The sequence below is a fragment of the Vidua macroura genome, chromosome 1 (genome assembly GCF_024509145.1).
Source record: "Vidua macroura isolate BioBank_ID:100142 chromosome 1, ASM2450914v1, whole genome shotgun sequence".
In the NCBI taxonomy this organism is placed as follows: Eukaryota; Metazoa; Chordata; class Aves; order Passeriformes; family Viduidae; genus Vidua; species Vidua macroura.
In genome coordinates this window covers 57,523,329-57,542,289 of record NC_071571.1, presented here as the reverse complement: position 1 = coordinate 57,542,289, position 18,961 = coordinate 57,523,329, and the positions used below count along the sequence as shown (strand labels likewise).

The following is an 18,961-nucleotide window of genomic DNA, read 5'->3' as shown; positions in this document are numbered from 1 at the left end:
TTGGGTGAAAAAGTTCAAGAAGATAACACACACACAAAACATAGGTGTACTGTACATTCTAACATGTAGCCTTTCATTGTTAAGCAAACACAGCCATAAGTGTGTACTCTTCTCCTTAAAAGCATGTTGCTGTGTTTAAGTCTCCAGCTTTCGCACAGTGAAATCACACATTTTGAAAAACATTACAATCAAAACCTACAAGCTTCTTATGCATAAGTTACACTAAAACAGGTATATTGGAAGAGCAACCAAATGGAAACAGACTATACCAACAGAAGAAGCTTTCTGATTAGTGATTTGCAGTATATCCAGATGAATTAAATTAACAGAAGCCCACTGTGTTTGCACAGCTCCAGCCACACCCAGGATTTTGTAATAGCTAAGAGGGACTTCAATTGGCTTCAATTATTTTTGATGTCCCACAGAAAAATTAAATTGCTGACAAATCTTTATAGTGTTAACCTCAAAACAGAAATAAAAGTAATGATTTCACACAAATGGGTGCCTCCCTGTTTATACAATACATGGCACCCCAGTAAAATCAATCAACATATACATAGCAGAGTATCAGTACTAGTCATTAATCTAGACCATGGTCTCTGGGATGTGCCAAGCTGTCAACTGAGTTAACTGAAAATTACTGTGTACATGCATGCAAGAAGAATTTAGATCCTTCTAAGGAACATATTTTTCTTCCAGAAAAGCATTAATCTGTGTCTTAGTTACTAATGAGCCAGAATGTACTGTGAAGAGCAAGAATCCACACATTGGAAAATTGTCATGCATCCAAACACACAGAGATGAAACTCCATAATACACTCTGATGGCTGTATCTCTTTCACAAATAGAACATTTTTCTTTCCAGGCTATTAGCAGATGGACTAATAAGGGTTCCCTGTGTAGTTTTTTTCTTGAATCCTCATTTGAAAATGTGCCTTATTGACTGCAGAAGACTGAAGATCACATTAAAAGCACACGTTTTACAATGAACCCAAACCCACCCATTCTGGGTAAACAGTGTAGGGTGCACACACCCCAGGTACTCCCCTGGCAGATCACAGACTGCACCCCCAATTCTTATTCTATCAATTCATATCACTGTACTCTAGATCTCTTATGGTTATGGCTGCAATAATCCTCACAAGACCACAGCAATACAAATAAAGAGAGGGTTTACAACTAGAAAGAACCAGACTGCCCCAAGTGTCAGTGAGGAAAGCTGTGAAAAAAACTAATGCTGAATAAAGGCGTACAGGTTAGCTCTCACAAATCCTCCTGCCCACAAGAAAATGTGCTTTTTGCATTTTTTTTGATCTGCTCATAACAAAGTAACACAGGATGTTTTTCACCTATTCTCAACCAAAATATTCCAGATACCTTCAGAGAAGGGTAAAAGAGCCATTCAGATTTTCACACACCACACCTCTATTTTCTTTGCTCTGAATCACTCAACAAAGATTTAATCAGGAGACTGCAGCATGCTGGCCATGATGGTTTACACAAAAACTTTCCAGTAGCTCTTTTAAGATGGGGCAAGCTCAGCCTTTTTCTTGAAAGGCTGATGCCATGACATCTCTCATTAGAAGATTCATAGAAGAAGCAAAATGGGTCAGTGTTGAAAGGTGTTACCAAGACCTCAAAATAAAACAGCTGGCATACACTCCCACCTAAACTAACATTTAGGGAGATAAAAGGAGGGTCAGTTTAACTGTACTATCTGCCTCAACTAGCTGCTTACTTTTTTTCCTCCATACATGGTAGCAGCATGTATGATCATCCCTAGCATCAGCTGAATCAGAGAGGAAGGGAACAACCAGGTTAGAGCCAGAGCAAGAGGTGAAGCAAAGTATCATCAAATGAAGGATGAGGAAAAGTAGGTTTGAAAGGCTTTTGGAAAGAACAAGAGAAGATAAACAAAGTAGGAGAAAGTAATGGAAAATAAGAAAACTGAGGAAAAAAATCCCATAAAAGTATATACTGTTATTTTTCATTGATATTTTTCCCAGAGGCTTAAAAGAAGCACTGAATGTCTGTCTTGCAACTACTACAATTAATCTGAAGCAGCATATGAATTGATATGTGTTGTCCCTACTCCACCTTTCTCCAAATATGTTTTAAGAACAATTCTGAAAATCTTGTGTAAATATGAGTGAAATGTTACAATTTTCCCTTGTTTGAATGTTTCTTCAAGATGCTGTTACTGACAGCATACAGTAAGATATTTTGAGTGGCTCCCATACTTTCTCAGAATAATTCTTATTTTAACAGATAAAACTGCTGTATGCACCTTTTAACCAGCAATTACAACAGTGTAATATTGTACATAGTCTTCAAAATTTGTGATGTTTATTCAAAACCTCATTTTTATCAATCATAATTTCCATAAGCAAAAAGAACTAATAAGGACCTCAAGTTAAACCTCATGTCAAGAGCCTACCCCTGTATCTCTTTTTGAAGACAATCCTGCCAATTACCATCATCTAATATTTATCTTCATCAGGATAGATCTCCATTGGAGGTTACGTACTAACGAAACAGCTGCCTCCCTGCAGAACTTGAAGTTTCACTGATAGCAACACACAACTGTGCAAGAACTGCCCTGACATACAGTTCACAAAAGCAAGTAAAACCAGAGTTTGAAATGGGAACTGCTGCTGTGCAATCATGCATATACGATTTGTTGGAAAGTGAGAGATTAATACTTTATTATTAATATAATATATATGTATAATTTGTCATACTGATAAAATCCCGATTTGTCATACTGATAAAATCTCAACACCCACATTTTTTTATAAACCTGATTTGAAATACTGAATAAGCCAATCTTACAGCAGTCTAGTACTTCTCCAGGTATTTTAATGTTGAACAAAGCTACCTGTTGCACAGGTATGACTGAAGATCATGTTAAATTGAACAATCTTTTATGCTAATCCCAAATCATACCATAGCAGGAATGCAGACACTTCAGGGTATCTAATGCAAAAGAAATTACCCATGGAAATTACTTCTCCTGTGCTCTCACACAATGTCAAGAGGCATCCTACTACATAAAAAAACATTGGTTACAATTGGCATAGGTTTTCTTTATTATCTGTTTCCTGAATAGTCATAATTTTAAGAGTTTCATTTCACTAGGGTCTGTCTAAACACAGAAGGACAAGATGAGCTAACACAAGCATCACATGGTTTCTTTCCAAACCCTTTTCTAAAACTCCTCTATTGGGGTCAAGTCAAATGTACATGGCCAAAACACAACACACTCTGAAAAAGCTAAAAAATCCTACAGCTTGATGGGAAAGGCCAGAGGCCACTATAAAAGTGGAAGGAAAGGAAAAATAATGCTATTGGTACAAAAACTAAACCACCTGTCACTCTTTAAATAACTCTCTGCACAATATACATGGCTCAGAAGGTCATCGTTTGTTCTCAGCTACCAACTGCTCTTTTGACACTTCTTCATAAGAGGAATGGGATGGGGAGAGGGGGACGGGGACAGGACACAAGAACAGCATCACATAGTGTGAAAGCAACCAAGGAAATGAGGCAACTGAAGTTCATAGAGACAGGCAGGAACTCAACACAAAGGAAAGATGCCAGGAATAAACAGAAGCTTGCAGTAAATATAGCAGTTGAAAGAAGTGTTACACTTGCATTCAAAATTGACCCAGAAAAAAATGTGTCTCAGTGTATGGAGTGGCAAGGTAAATCTGTTAGCAGGGTGCACTGATCTGTCTCCGGGTTCAAGAAGTTTTTTTGAGAGCTAGCATAACAATGGAACTCAGCTTTGCATTATATCCGGCTTTGATGCTGAATCCTTTTTAATGCTCTTTTTATCCCCTGGTGTCAATAGTACAGAAGATGCATTTAGAGCCAGAGAAATATAATATCCAAAACTAAAAGGGCAGCTCAATGCTTACTTTATCACAGTTTGAGGCACTACATTATTGTTTTGAAATTGCCAAGGTCATTTCAGACTATTTTGGACATTAGAGTCTTCTTCCGGCAGAGCAAGAAAAGCATGAAAGGAAGCAAATTAAGCCTTTTCATTTCATCAGTAGAAATCAACAGGGAATGAATCAGAGGGTATCAACTGTTCCGACCCATGCTGGTACAGAGTTCCCCAGGTTTCCTGTGACTGCAAGGCAATGTGACCATTTTTCTGAACTCATGCTTCAACTGAGAATCTTTCAGAGTACAAATTATTGTCCTTTACATAATTTTTTGAAGTTCTTAAATCACTGCTGAAGCATATTAAGAATGAGACACAATTTCTGAACAGTCTACTTCCAGAAGTGTTGGATGGGTTTTCTACTATTTTGAAACTGGTATGCTCTACTTAAATAAATACATAACCAGTATTTTAAATGAAATATTTCTTTATTAGTAATTAATAATTTATCAAAGAAATAATGAAATTAAACATACCAGTTTAACAACTCACTTGTGAAGGGATTTCTCAGCTGTACGCTAAGATCTATATTATGCTGAAAATTGCATGGCTCAGCCTGAAATGTAACAAAGTTTTCTTCAAGCCTTTTCTGTCCTATTACATTTTTGATGAATTAGTATGTAACTGAAATGTAAAATACCTTTTTTTTTACAACCATTGACTTCCAGACAGTGAATAAGCTTAATACTCCAAGAGCAGAAGCAATTTGCTTGAAGTAAACTTCTTTCACACTTTCACAAAAGTGAAATACACAAACGTATTTGTGTATTCAAATCCTTCACTTGAGCTCCATCCTTCCAGAAAGTAAAACTGAGGAAGGGTAAGAGGAATACACTTTTTTCTCAACTAGAAAGAAATCTGTGGCATTAGAAACAGTTTAAAGATGACATCTAGCAACAAGCACAGCATCATCAGCCAGTCCAGGGCGAGTGATTGTCCCACTTCACTCTGTGCTGCTGTGTCCTCACCTCAAATCCTGGTGCAGCTTTGGGCACCACAACACAAAAATATATTAAGCTATTAGAAAGCATCCAAAGGAGGGCTAAAAAGATCACAGAATCAGTTAGACTGGAAAAGACTTCTGAGATTATAGAGTCCAACCTTGTCAACTAGACCAGAGCACTAAGTACCACATCCAGTCTTTCCCTAAACTCTTCCAGGGACAGTGACTCCACCATCTCCCTGAGCAGCCCATTCCAGTATCAAATCGCCCTTTCTGTGAAGAAATTCTTCCTAACATCCAGAAATTCTAACCTAAACCTTCTCAGCGCAGCTGAAGACTGTGCCCTCTCATCCTGTTGCCTAGGAGAAGAGACTGACCCCCATCTGGCTACACCCTCCTTTCAGGCAGTTGTAGAGTGATAAGGTCTCCCCTGGACTTCCCTTTCTCCAGGCTGAACACCCCAGCTCCTTCAGCCACTCCTCACAGGACTGATCCTCTACACCCTTCATCAGATCCACTGCCCCTCCCTGGACTTATTCTAGCACTTCAATGTCCTTCTTGAAGTGAGAGGCCCAAAACTGCACACAGCACTCAAGGTGTAGCCTCAACAGTGTTGAATACACGGGGAGAATCAATTCCCTACTCCTGCTGGACACTACTTCTGATACAGGCCAAGATGCCATTGGCCTCCTTGGCCATCCTGGCTATGTCCAGCTGTTGACCAGCATCCCCAGGTCCTTTTCCTCCAGACAGGTTTCCAACCACTCCGCCCCAACCCTGCAGTGCTGCATGAGATTGTTGTGGCCGAAGTGTAGGACCTGGCACTTGACCTTGTTGAACCTCAGACCTATCAATCCAGCCTGTCTAGATCCCTCTGCAGAGCCTTTCTATCCTCCAGCAGATCAACATTTGCATCCAACTTGGTGTCATCTGCAAATTGACTAAGCGTAGAGTTGATCCCCTCACTCAGATCATCAATAAAGATATTAAACTGGGCCCAACACTGATCCCTGGGGAATCTCACTAGAACCAGACACCAAATGGCTGCAACACCCTTCACCACATCACTCTTGGCCCAGCAATCCAGCCAGTTCTTAACCCAGCAAGGAGTGCACCTGTCCAAGCTGTGGGCTGCCAGCTTCTCCAGGAGCATGCTATAGGAGTTCGTGTCAAAGGCTTTGCTGAAGACTAGATGGTGAAGGGGGAAGCCATACGAGGAGCTGCTTAGGTCACTTTGCTTGTTCAGCCTGGAGGAGAGACCTCATTGCAGTTACAACTTCCTCATGAGTGGAAGCAGAAGGCCTGGCACTGATCTCTTCTCTGTGGCACCCAGTGACAGGACCTGAGGGAATGGCTGAAGCTGTATTAGAGAAGGTTTAGGTTGATTAGTAGGAAAAGGTTCTTTACCTAGAGGATAGGCTCCCAGGAAGTGGTCACAGCACCAAGCCTAAAAGAGTTCAAGAAGCATTTGGACAATACCCTCAGGTACATGGTGTGATTCTTGGGGCTATCCTATGCAAGGCCAGGAGTTGGACTTCAACAATTCTTGTGAGTCCCTTCCAACTCAGGTTATTCTATGATGTAACGTGGAAGGAAGAGAGTTCCAGATGATTACACACATCAGGAGGTGCCCATGGTCAGTAGAGGCAAGCACAACATTCCTAGCAAACCTAAATTCACCAAACTTCTTGTTTGTGTTACCTAGGACGTAAGGCAAAGACTGTTATTCATCATGTATCTATGGGCCTGCCAAAGGCTTTGTGCTCCTTGTTTTCATCTAACTTCTGCCTGCAAGACCTGTCTTCTGAGTCTTAACATACAATAGTTGCCACATAAGCGTGTGACATCTAGAACAACCAGACCATAGCTCTTCATGATTTATGACTACAGATAAATACACTTCTAGCAAATGGAAGTGAAAAATCTTTTTTCACCCCCTAAACATCTCTACTTCTTCAGGTTCACTACAGCCTTATGAGGTACTGCTACTGAGGCCTCCATTTTACATGAACTATGGAAATAATGACAGAACTAGTAAGAAGTCTGTCTGAGGTCATAAGCAGAAACCAGCATCAGTCTTAACTACAGTGTGAGCCAGCAACAGTCTGGTGCCAGTACCTATTTCACTATCTCCTCTCAGAAAATGTGACCAAAGCAACTGAAGAACATGATCTCTCTGCCCACAAGATAATTGTGAAATATTTCAGCTGTGCAATTTATAGCAAAGGTACATCAACTAATGAGACAGCATAATTCTAATTCACTACCCTCAACAGTGAGATAGCTTGCAATTACTGTTGAGAGACACACACACCCCAGACCACATGAGAACTGTGACAGCCCCTGAAGTTGGCCATCTGCATCCAGCACCTCACCTTGACACTGTATCACCTGATCACCTGGATGCACATATTTGATCTAATGGCTGCTCATTATTGCAACCCAGATGCCTATCATTAGTTGAAAAGGCAGGAAAACACAAAAGAAAATGTGATGTGATGTAAGGTTTCCCTATAATAAGGAAAAAAAATCAGCACAATACAGACTTTATTCCATACCTAACTACCTGTGAAAGAGTGTGAAACACCAGTCCCTCAAGGCCAATAGAGACCCCAGTTTGCAATGGTTTTTTTTTGGGTTTTTTTTTTTTGTTGTTGTTTTTTTTGTTTTTTTTTTTTTTTTATGACTTTGGGAAAGGGAAATGACCCATAAAGACTTCACAGACAAGGGTCACTGCACACTCCCTCCTGAGGAAGTGTTTAAAACCATGGGATACTTGAAGACATTTAAAGTTCCTTCTTCCCTTGATCGGCAGAACATTTAAATCAAGATACTACCATCACAGAAGGCCTGGGAAAATTATTTTTTCCTTTTCTGACCAGATGACAAAAATTCCCACCCTGCACATCCACCTTCTCTTGATGCTGCATGTACTCCTCTCACAGATTCCTAATGCTGTTACATGTTACCATGTTGAGGCATTACATCAACATGATTCCAGTGAAGTCATGTTTTCTTTCAATTCTATGCCTACTATGAAATATTAAGTTGTCCTGACCATCCAAATGTGGGCTGTTTTTCTTCAGCAGTCCAGCTTGACTACCAGGGTTCCAGAGCCCTGGATACTCACCTACATGATCACAGAATCTTTTAATTAAATTACCTGCTTCCATGAAGAATTCATAAGAACAATGAAACACTAACAAAATTTCAGAGCTTCACGTCTACTTACACTGCTGTACATGTACCTGCTCATAGTAAGTGTGAGTGGCTTTTTACAACAACACCCTTGCTCCAAAGGATAAACACTGAAAACAGATCCTTGCATGGCAGCATGATCCCTCTACATTATAATTTTTCCTAGGTGTACACAGGTATATAGGAAACTGCAAAGCAACAAATTCTGGCATAGGAAATTACTTAGGCCAATCTACTGGAGTAAATAATTCCACCAGGTGCCTATCATGCCACTCTATTATAACCCTCCTCATCTGGACAGGAGGAGACAAAATATAATGAAAAACTCAAGGATCAAGGACAGGGAGAAATCACTTAACAGCTACCATCATGGGCAAGAGACTCAACATGGTAAAAGGTAAAATAAATTTAATTTACTGGCAATTAAAATCAGAGTAGGGTAATGAGAAATAAAACCAATTCTTAAAATACCTTCCCCCTACGTCTCTCTTCTTCCCAAGCTTAATTTCACTTCTAATTTCTCTATGTCCTCCTTCTGGAGCAGTGCAGGCGGATGGGGAATGGGGGCTGCAACCAGTTCATCACACATTGTCCCTGTCACTCCTCCCTCCTCAGCAGGATGACTCCTGACACTCCTGCCCTGCTCCAGTGCTGAATTCCTTCCACAGAAGACAATCCTCCACAAACTTCTCCAGGAGTCATCCCCACAAGCTGCAGCTCTTCATGAACTGCTCCAGCGTGGGTCCTTCTACTGGATCTAAGGTCCTGCCAGGAGCCTGCAAACTTCTCACAGGGTCACAGCATCCTTTGGGCATCCACATGTTTAGGAATGGGGCCCTCCAGGGGCTGAGGTGGATCTCTGCTACCATGTAGTCCTTCATGGGCTCCAGGGGCACAGCTGCCTCACCCTGGTCTTCAGCACAGGCTGCAGGGGAATTTCAGCTCTGGCTCCTGCAATACCTCCTCCCCCTCCTTTTGCACTCACCAGAGTTGCTTCTCTCACATGTTCTCACTCCACACTTTCTGCTGCTGTTCTGCAGCAGTTTTTTTTCCCCATCCAAACTATGTAATCCCAGAAATGTTCCCACTGCCACTGATGGGCTCAGCCTTGGCCAACAGCAGATTCAACTGAACAATATTGGTTATTCTCTGTATTCACCTATAGATCAGGGATTGTTTAGCTCCATCACTATCAGTGGGCCTGCAAAAAAGTTTACCTAAATCTGCCTGTTTTCACAGTCTTAGAGATGTTCTAAGGCTGATATTTTCTGTGGCTTTGCTCCCATATGGCAGGCAAACTTTTTCACCTAAAGCCTGAGGTAAATCCTCCTAAGAATTTTGGAATCGTGCAAGAAATAACTAGAAAGGAGAGTAGGTAAGAATGAGTACTCCGTTCCCTCTAGTTTTGCAAATGTGTCAACAATACTTTCACTCGTGAAGTTATAAAGAGTTTAATTTATCTATACAGCTGTGGAGTGGTACACTCTGATACCAGAAGGAATCCCTCACATCTTCCAGATCTTTTGTAGAACAAGATGAAGAAGGTGTTTCAATAATTTCTGGACCAAGCCTAGAACATCTACTCCAATACAGATATTCTTCATAAGGATTTCCAGTGTACATTTCAAGACTGCAAGAATCCCCCATTTCCTACAAGAGATGTTTATTTTACATTGCTCCTACCAACACTTTTTATTGCTTTGACAAGTCTTTGTTTTCTAAATCACTGCATGATAAAATATGAAGTAGCTGGGAGGAAAAGAAAACCTAAATATTGCACAGGCATATGTGGCATGGAACAGCATGTGCCATTTAACAATAAGCATCCTTATGGTCTTGCAGTGCACATTCCACCTGTTCTGTACTGCTCCATCAGAAAGGTAAGACAAAGAGGAGTTAGAACATACTTGAACTAAAACTCACTGAAAACAGGAAGTCTAAAATGTCACATTACTTTACAGAGAGACTCCTCTCCCCATTTCCAAAAATATTTAAATCCAACAAAAGAGCACTAATATTTCTTTCCAAAAAATCTTAAAGTACATAAAGAAAACAAGTATTTAGAGGAGCTTAACTTTATTTTGACCTTTACTTCACAATGCTCAGACTTTTTTGCTGTTTCTGGTTTACACTGGAGCCAGTTAAATAGAAAGTGGACCAATGGCTATTCCAGCAATATTATCTCTACTTCATTGTGCATCACAAAGTGTTTCATGGTAAAAAAAATCTCACCCCAAACATAGCCATACAATTATGTTCAGCAGCCACATTTACTAATGGCAAAGGTTACCATTCCTGAATGCAAATCCACCTAGGTCCACTGGTCAAAAATAAGAGATTTACATTATTTTTTAACGCAACACAGTAAGTTCTGACTTTGCGTAAGCTTGTAATACAGACATGGCTTATAATAAAACTAAATATTGATCAGCTTTCTAAAAATAAAACAGGAATAGAGGAGATTTCACACATTCTGAATGACAGTTGATGACCCCATGGAAATAAAGGCTTTGACCATCTCTTCACTGAAAGCAAAAAACACATTTGTTTTTCCTATTTCTCTTGAAAACATTATCTTAATGCTTTATCAGAGTAAGTTTACACTATACATGGGTAAATACATGTAAAGAAACCTCTTCTAATATTAAATTGGATAAGTTATGTTCTTTATACATGGAGATCCTTGAGGAGTAAAGCTGGAACAGCTCATGAACTGAAGAGATGTGGAAAGACAGCATTACACTTGCAGCCAGTTGTCAAAAACAAACATGAAGAGAAAATCTGTTCCACGGCTCCATGTGGCTACCAGACAGCAAAACCCTGACGCGAAGGCTGAGATCCCCTTCAAGCAAAGGCCACCTCCACTCCAAAGCTGTAGAATGCATGTCTGGGTAGCCCGGGAGACAGCCACAGCTCCTCAGACAATGCCAATTGCAAGCAGCCACGCACACGCCCACCACATCAGGAGAACAGCCCTGAGGACAGTCTCCAGTCACAGAGAGAAGATTACAGATCAAAGCTTACGTCCAAGTGCTGAAGTCTCAGAAGAAACATGAGCCTTGTGTCCTATTGATGATCACTTGAATGACTTCTATATCGCTCCATTTCCTGTTCCAGTATCTCCCCATCTCTTCACAACGTTCTATAGCTGTGAAATCTCTTCCCCTTTCTGCTAAAGGCAGGAGGGCCACCCAGAAAAAAGGCTGCATACCCTGTCAAATCACAAACTATGTATTTTGACACAACAACAAAGCAATAATATTTTATAACAATTAGAGTCTCCAGCATGAATCCCTCTGGACACAAAAGGATGCAAAAGGAATCTATCACTTGTGATATTTGGAAACAGAATGATTTCACACAATAAGTGACAATCATTACAGGCCAGTGTTAATTACACTGATTATTCTGACACTGCCCACAGATAATGCTCTGTGAAATAAAGGCAAATTAGTCGCATTTATTAGAGTGTGAAAATCTTAAGACAGATGCTTTATTGTTGGGCCCAGTGCTTCTGCACAGTCCTTTGTTCACCCAGCTTAATCTGGTTAGATGCAAACAAGATGTGCTTTCATCAGCCTGGTATTCTGCTAGGGTCTCAGCAGTGCCTACCCCATCTTCCTCTTCAGGTGAAAGTCCCCCTGGCTCAGAGCATAGGGGAGCAAGTGACACCACATCTGCAGAAGGCCATCAGTCTGTTTCCATACAGCCAAAATTCTGTATTCCCGGAGACAAACTGATGCCAAGGGCTGTTATGCAGGAATGCCCCTTGTCCAAGACAGTATGTTAGATCATGTTAAGCTACTCTGAAGACAACAAGGGATCCTCTCTACCCTTTGGACCATTTCTAACAGTGCCACTGCATTTTCTTTTGAGGCTTTTAGCAAGGAAAAAAACTGTCTCCTCTTTTCAGACTGGTTTCAAGGAAACCAATATACGAAGGGAGATTAAGACTAAAAACTTCTGAAAGGGCACCTTTCTCCTATTCTGCTTTGCTACTCCTTTCTTTCCTCATACTTGCAAATTTCCACAGAAGACCTAAGAGTCCTTCAAGCAGCTTTCAGCCTGCTCTATATATATATTCACATTAACATAATGTGAATTTTTCCATTTATATTTTCCAGTTTATTTTGATGCAAACCTGGCTGTGAAGAGATTCTTATTTTAGAAAAGACAGGCTGTTTCCATAAAACATTAAATAATACACTTCTAAAATTCTGTTCTGAAATAAAATGGTTCATGTGACAGCTTTCACTAAACTAAAAGGGCGTGAATTAAAACAAGTTTCATTATGCTTGTAAAAATTAATCTCTCTGAGCCCCAAATGAAAGCACAGTTTGCTTTCTTCATGCATCTCTCAAGTACTAATTTCAATAGCCAAGACACAGATGGTAGCAAATGGTGTTTTGTAAGGGACCACTCATTGCATTTTTTTCCTTGGTAAGGCAAACTGGAAATAGATTCATTTGTTTGCAATTCAAGCCATGAATCATCTCAGTTACCAGTAGATAGGTGGGAGAAACTAAAACACAAATGATACAAAAAACCACTGGTGGGTCAACGCTTAAACACAACTCAACTGACAAAACCTCCCATAGCTCCCCTTGAGCTCATCTCAAGACCCTTTCCTTCAAATCATGCAGTTTGTGTGTATCTGCACCTATAGCAGTACTTGTCTATCTCAGTGTAGAAGTCAATCTCCACTTCATAGTATCTTGTGATTTGCCTCATAGGCAAAACAAACCTGCAGGCAAAGTCCTGAGACACCAAAGGTATTTAAAACCTTAACGGGGATGTAGATAGTGAGATCTTACTAATTTAGGAGCAACAGTTTACATTAGCTAAATGGTCTCCAGGATTGGATCTCTTGGCTGTAAATCAGGGTTTAAAAGCCCAGAGTTACCTTCAAAAATGGAGTGCCATTCCTCCTGAGGACTGGGACCAAGCCAGCTCAAGATAGCATTTGATACTCTGTGCTACCACCTGCAGTCCACTTGCCACCACAGGGACAATCCTACCATTCTCCCTCTCAAGGGAATTGGTGTGAACCTGTCCTCTGTTGCACATGTAGATGTTAGGAAAGAAGCAACACCTTCCCGAATAAAAGAATTAGGAGACACAGACAGCATGAAGGGTGGTGGGAAAAATGCCTGGATCCAACAGCTAATTGGAACACAGGCTGCATTTACATCAACTGCTTTGTTTTCAGAATGGATGTTGGTGGAGTCTGCTGCCTGTCTTCCTCCTTGTCTAGTATGGAAAATCACATCTTTAGAATATGAAGCTTCATTTTAGTAGAAATGTGTTTTTGTTAGAACTCTGTGGTCAGTCTCAGAATAAGATGTTCTGTTTTGCAAAGATTTATTTGTTTTACACACACACACTCACCTTGGTCTATTAAATTCAGAACTCCTATGATGGTAATACCCTTTCTTTGTTTCACCCTTTGCAGCTGCAGAACATCATGATATTCATAAGAAAATAATGGGAAAAAAAAACCCTTGATTTGGTTTTCAAACTTTAACCCGCTAAAATTGTTTCCTGTTGGATATTTTTTTTTTATCATTTGAATCCAAACTCTCCAGGACTTACATATGCCATGTTTCACACAAAGGGAGCTCAGGACCTTACAGAATTTGGACTTTTTATACACAGCTTTTTCATTATTGTTTGCAGATGAAGTACAGTCCTTTAAACAGAAAGTAAAAATGTAACTGGGACCAGGCTGTTTCCAACTATCCAGCAGCTCACCAGTGACCAAAGCACTAAGCCTGGCTAACCCCTGTGAAAACAGATTATGAAATGCAAAAACCTACCAACTATCTTTGAAATCTGCATACAAGAACTGCTCCAGATAAGGATCACACCATCTCTCTTGAAATGGGTTTATACAAATATATTGAGAAAGATTACTCTAGAATTTGAAAAATACCCGGCTTTAGTCTGGTAGCATCTTTTAACTCAAATATAAATAGTACCACTGAAATGCAGGTGTTACATAAAGAATGAAGGAGAAATATTTGGGCAGGGATTCCAAAACAATGACCTGTGTAAAAAAAACCACTTTGTTAAAAGGCCTGGTCAAGCCCTTATGTTTCTTCTTACCTCAGTTTCCATACATAGAAGTATACTAAGAAAAATTGGTATAATGGTAAATACAACACTATTTCTTAGATTATTTCTTATGTGCTTAGATTCCACAGTTAGTAGGTGTCTTCTAAATATCTACAGCTCTACTAAGCCAGTCAGAGGATTTCACCTGACAGCTGGTGTTTCCAGCTCTTCCCCATTCTGGATGTTACTGCACTTCATAGAACTGATGACATTGACTGTGTACCAAATACCTCAGCTGATGCATTCTTTACCCTCCACACTCGGTAAATCCAACTTTTCCTACAATCACTGAGTGAAAACACTGCCTTTTTTGCCATTCTCATTAAGGATGGACAACACAACAAGTAGCTATGCATAGAGATAATGAGTCAAGAGTCCTAGGCAGAAAGATAAAGAAAGTAGTTGCCTGAGGTTACAGAAGTACAGTCCCATACCGCACCCAGATGGGCTTCCCACTGCCTTCAGTGAGCTTAACACTGAGGAATGGTGGTTTCACCTTAATGGCAGAAGTCAGAGTTCTCTGCTTAATCAAAAAAAGCCATTAAGAATGACCATTCAATTAAAATAAAAATTCTTCCAAAATAACTATTTTTAAACTGTGTTTGTATTCCCAAAGAAGCAATTTAGTTTTCTACCACTTTAGGCTTTTCTTACTAAAAAACCTGATTTCACATCCTAAAACTCTAAGGTTTTTCTACTAGGAAACCAGTTTCGTTTAATTAGTTCTTGATTATATCTCCCCTTTCCAATTTCACGCAAAAGTAATGTTTTATCAGTTAACAGATATTCTTAAAATCTTTTTGTTTTCAGTTTTGTGTCTGTGTTATTCTATTAGGAATGGAACTATCACAATTAAAAATGTCTAGCACAATTGATTTATCTGTGCCTCTCTGGTGAAAAATGTCCTTCTGTAGTTTTCTGAGCCACTGTCCTTCACTCTGGTAAATCTCTGAAAATAAATCTCCAGTGGGTAATTCCGCTTTGCAAAAATCACAGTAACATCAAGAAGTCTCCCCATACAAAAAGATTATTGCCTAGTTCCCCAAGTTCAAGATTGCATAAATATTTTACATGTCAAGACAGGTGTTGGCCATCTTTTTATTCCTTTTCAGCTGAGGAATAACAGAAATCTGAGCAACTAAGGTAAGATTTTAGAAGTCCTCAAGCCACAGAGAATCAGAAACTTGTGCATGTGGCATGTCATTCTTTTGACTGACCAGCTAAGGATGATGCTACTGAACACTGTTGATACTGTCCATTTGTTTGTGGGTCTTTTCATAGAAATATTGCAGTGTTTTGCAGTTTTGGAAGGGTTCTAAAATAACAAACAAAGTTCTGAAGTCCTCAAATACATCTTCTAAAGGTACCAGTCTTCAATTTTTGTTACTTAAGTGTGACTCACAGGAAATCAACTACATTTCTTAGCTTACTGTTGAGTGAAGATGATCAGAGCCGACTTCTGGCAATTTCAGATGACTGCAACACATTAAATATGACAGCCCTAAAACAATCTACCTGACAAGGAACAATAGTTTTTCCAGCAGCCAATGCACACTAAGTGGAAGATCTGAAGGATATCTGTGCTTGATAGCTACGTGCTTGGAACTCAACTACTCTTAACAGGAATCAGCCCTTCACTCTGCAGAAGAAAACCTTTCCCAACAGACAAACACACCTCCCCAGAATTCATGTGGTATCCAAGATAGAAAGCCTGACTAAGGCAAGAAGTTTGAGATTGTTTTCCCTGGAGCCTAGACGCGCTGTTCGGAGACTCCCCTCGGCCATGTCAGCGCGATGCTGAAAGGGACCAACGGCCCTGACGCCGCGCCCGGCCCCGCTTCCCGCCCGGCGCGGCTGGAACGGTCTCGCTGCGTAGCCGCCGCTATGCTCGGGATGAAGAACCCCGGAGGGAAAGTGATCCCCGCTGCGTCGCGACCCGCCGGCAAGGGACGCCCGGAGACCCCCTCCCAAAGGGATGCTCTAGCCAAAGCGGGGGTGCTCCCACTTTTCCCAAACTTCAGCCAAACGTCCCGGCTTGAAGCATTGCCCTCGGAGATCGCGCACACGCGAGGATGCTCAGCCCGTCCCGGTGTACAGGTCCCGAGTTGGTAGCGGCGAGCCCTACCGCACGCTGCCGGGACGTCCCCGGCCAGCCCCACCAGCCACTTACCCCAGAGCAGCAGGACAGGGAGCTGCTGCCGGCGGCTGCCCTGCGCCTCCATCCCGGCGCGGGCGGCAGCGGCCGCGGGGGACGGAGCCCGCATGGGGCGGCCGGTCCGCAGCCGCAGAGGGCCCGAACCGGCCTCAGCCCGCCCGCAGGGGAGGCTCCTCTTCGTGCCTCGGCGTCCAGCCCCGGGCGGTGGCGGCAGCGTGGGCGGGCGCACGGGGGAGCAGCTCCTCCGCCCCCGGATGCTCCCAGCGCCGGCGGGGCGGACCCGGCGGCCGGGCTGGGCCGAGCCGGGCGGAGCAGGACAGGGGTAGGAGCAGGGGCAGACAGGTATGAGTATGCTGGTCTGCGGCCACATAAGTGCGGCCGTGCCTCCCGCTCCTCCAACAGCCACGGCAGGAGCGATGCCGCTCCCAACCATCGGTCTGTGTGGCTGCCTAGGGGAAAGGCACCTACCCCCACGGGGAAGGTTCTGGTCGTAAGTGTTTGAGGGATTCAGGGATTCTTCACCCCTTGCCCTGGGAGCCAGAGCAGCTTCTCTCCTTCTATCACAATATCCTGGCGGTGGGGGTGAAGGCATGAGTTGCTGGAGGGCCACCTGTGTTAGCCCACTTGCAGACCTTGCATGCCACCGACGTGTTGGCGTGCTCAATATTTACAGCTGAACATGGGCAGCGAGCTTGCCTGACCCCACACAGACCCAGAGCATCCTGGAGTTCTAAGATGCTAAGTGTATTTTTATGTTGCAATTTCATCTTTGCCTGTCTCTTTTCAGAGGTGGTACAGATCCTGATTTTCATCAATATTTAAAAGCTATGTTCCTGGAGCTCTCTCTCTCTAGGAAATTAGCATCTCCATTAAGAAACACCAGACTGGGAAGCTGCTGAAGGCGACTTTTCTTACCTAAAAATAGCAGTATTGCTCAGTGACAAAGACACAGACTGTTCTTCTGAGTACATGGACACTCCACCTCAATAATGGCCTTCTAGTAGAACATTAAGTCACTGTCATTATTAAAGGTCAAATGTACTATCAAATTTCAAAAGAGATTTTCAAGCCACACACAAGAACAAAGGGTACTTTTAGGTATCAGTCAGGTTTTTAACATTGACTTTGTATGCTTGCCTAGCACAGTGCTCCAAACACTTTTGGAGACTGGGACCCCAAAATGTGCCTTTGTAACCACTGTTTTCAGTACACCACCTTTGTCTGATTTATGCTGTTGTCTAGGCTGAAGGAAATGGAAAACTTTGGAAACCACGGAGAAGGCTGGGAATCCAATGTTGAAATAGCTCTGCAGACATTTAAGTGTGTCACTGAGAATTAACCTCCTATCACTTTTGTGCCACTTCTTCCACTTAGCTGGAAGCAAAGCTTGTAAAATACCATAAATAAACCATAGCTCAGGGATGTTATGTGTAATAAGCATAATTCGTGCCTATAAAGTAATATATATAGATAGGAGATTTTTATGACAAAAATATAAACTCAGCAAGTGAGCCAGAGCAGAAAGAGGGGGAGGCTGTCTCATATATGTCGAAACCATTGCCGATAAGGCTTCATTTACAAGTTAATACATGTGGCAAGCTCGGAGATGGGTCGTTTTTCGAGATGATCTAGGAACTTCCAAGCGATGATCGTCCGGACAACTACCCGAGATTAAGATCACTGGAACCACCAAAAGATACATCTCAATGCCGGGTTCCAGTAACTCCATCATCAATGTACATTGTTTCCGGACCTCAGATTGTTCAACCCGGCGCAGAGAAAAGAGACTTTATGAATATGTGGGACTTTGAATAGAAAGAAAGGGCTGATCGCCGACATCCCGGCCTTGAGCAAAATAAACTGTATAAAAACTGCTCGCACAGGACTGGTGGTGTGAAGCATAGGAGAGACCCTCTGCTAGGGCGGTTGAACATGTGTCTCACCCAGCGCCGATCCCGGGCTCGGCTCTGTCCTTTTCTTTGTGGCTGGCTCAGATAGAATTTGACCCTTATAATAATTTTTTTTTTTTCTTCTTTTAATTTGGCTGAGTAAATTTTTACCTATAACAGGGACATCATCCTTCAGCAGAGGGGCTGCCATTTCTGCTTTGTAAAGAGTGTTTGCAAGCTGCCCCTGACAGAAGGAGCTGCAGCAAAGTGACAAGCGTGAAGGCACATACACCACAGACTTGTTATACCATCTATAGCATCCTTTCTAACAGAAAGCTCTTGATTTCCATCACAAATTCAGTTTCTTGCAAATCTGAAAATACAGTTAGTATTTTCAATAATTTAGATTGATTTCCGGGAGGTTAAGCATCATGCTTTATTGCAATATTATATGTTTCAAATGTTTTAAAAGTACAGTATATTATACAGTATAAAGGCAATATTTTTTGTAACACACCTGGAGATAATGCTGACAGGTCTTTTTACATCAATTGCATTTGTTTTCTTCACCTGTTTCAGATGAAAAACTGGCAAAGTGGGTGTGACTTCTTCCAGCTCTCAAGATTCAGCAAGCACTTCCCATTTTGTGCTTGCAGCACATAGTTTGAAGGTGCAAACAGTATCTCTGAGGTAAAATAAATCAATAGAAT

General features: G+C 41.6%; 1 protein-coding gene across 2 annotated transcripts in view; it reads right to left on the bottom strand.

Annotated features, from left to right (window-relative positions):
- The window catches only part of RAMP3 (receptor activity modifying protein 3), a 36,279-nt gene extending 19,728 nt beyond the window's left edge, over window positions 1-16,551 (bottom strand). For both annotated transcript variants that reach the window (XM_053995532.1, XM_053995541.1), the window contains exon 1: window positions 16,378-16,551. In XM_053995532.1, the coding sequence (XP_053851507.1) occupies window positions 16,378-16,471 (94 nt within the window). In that variant the 5' untranslated portion in view covers window positions 16,472-16,551. The remainder of the gene's footprint in view (window positions 1-16,377) is intronic.
- Between the last annotated feature and the right edge of the window lie 2,410 nt (window positions 16,552-18,961).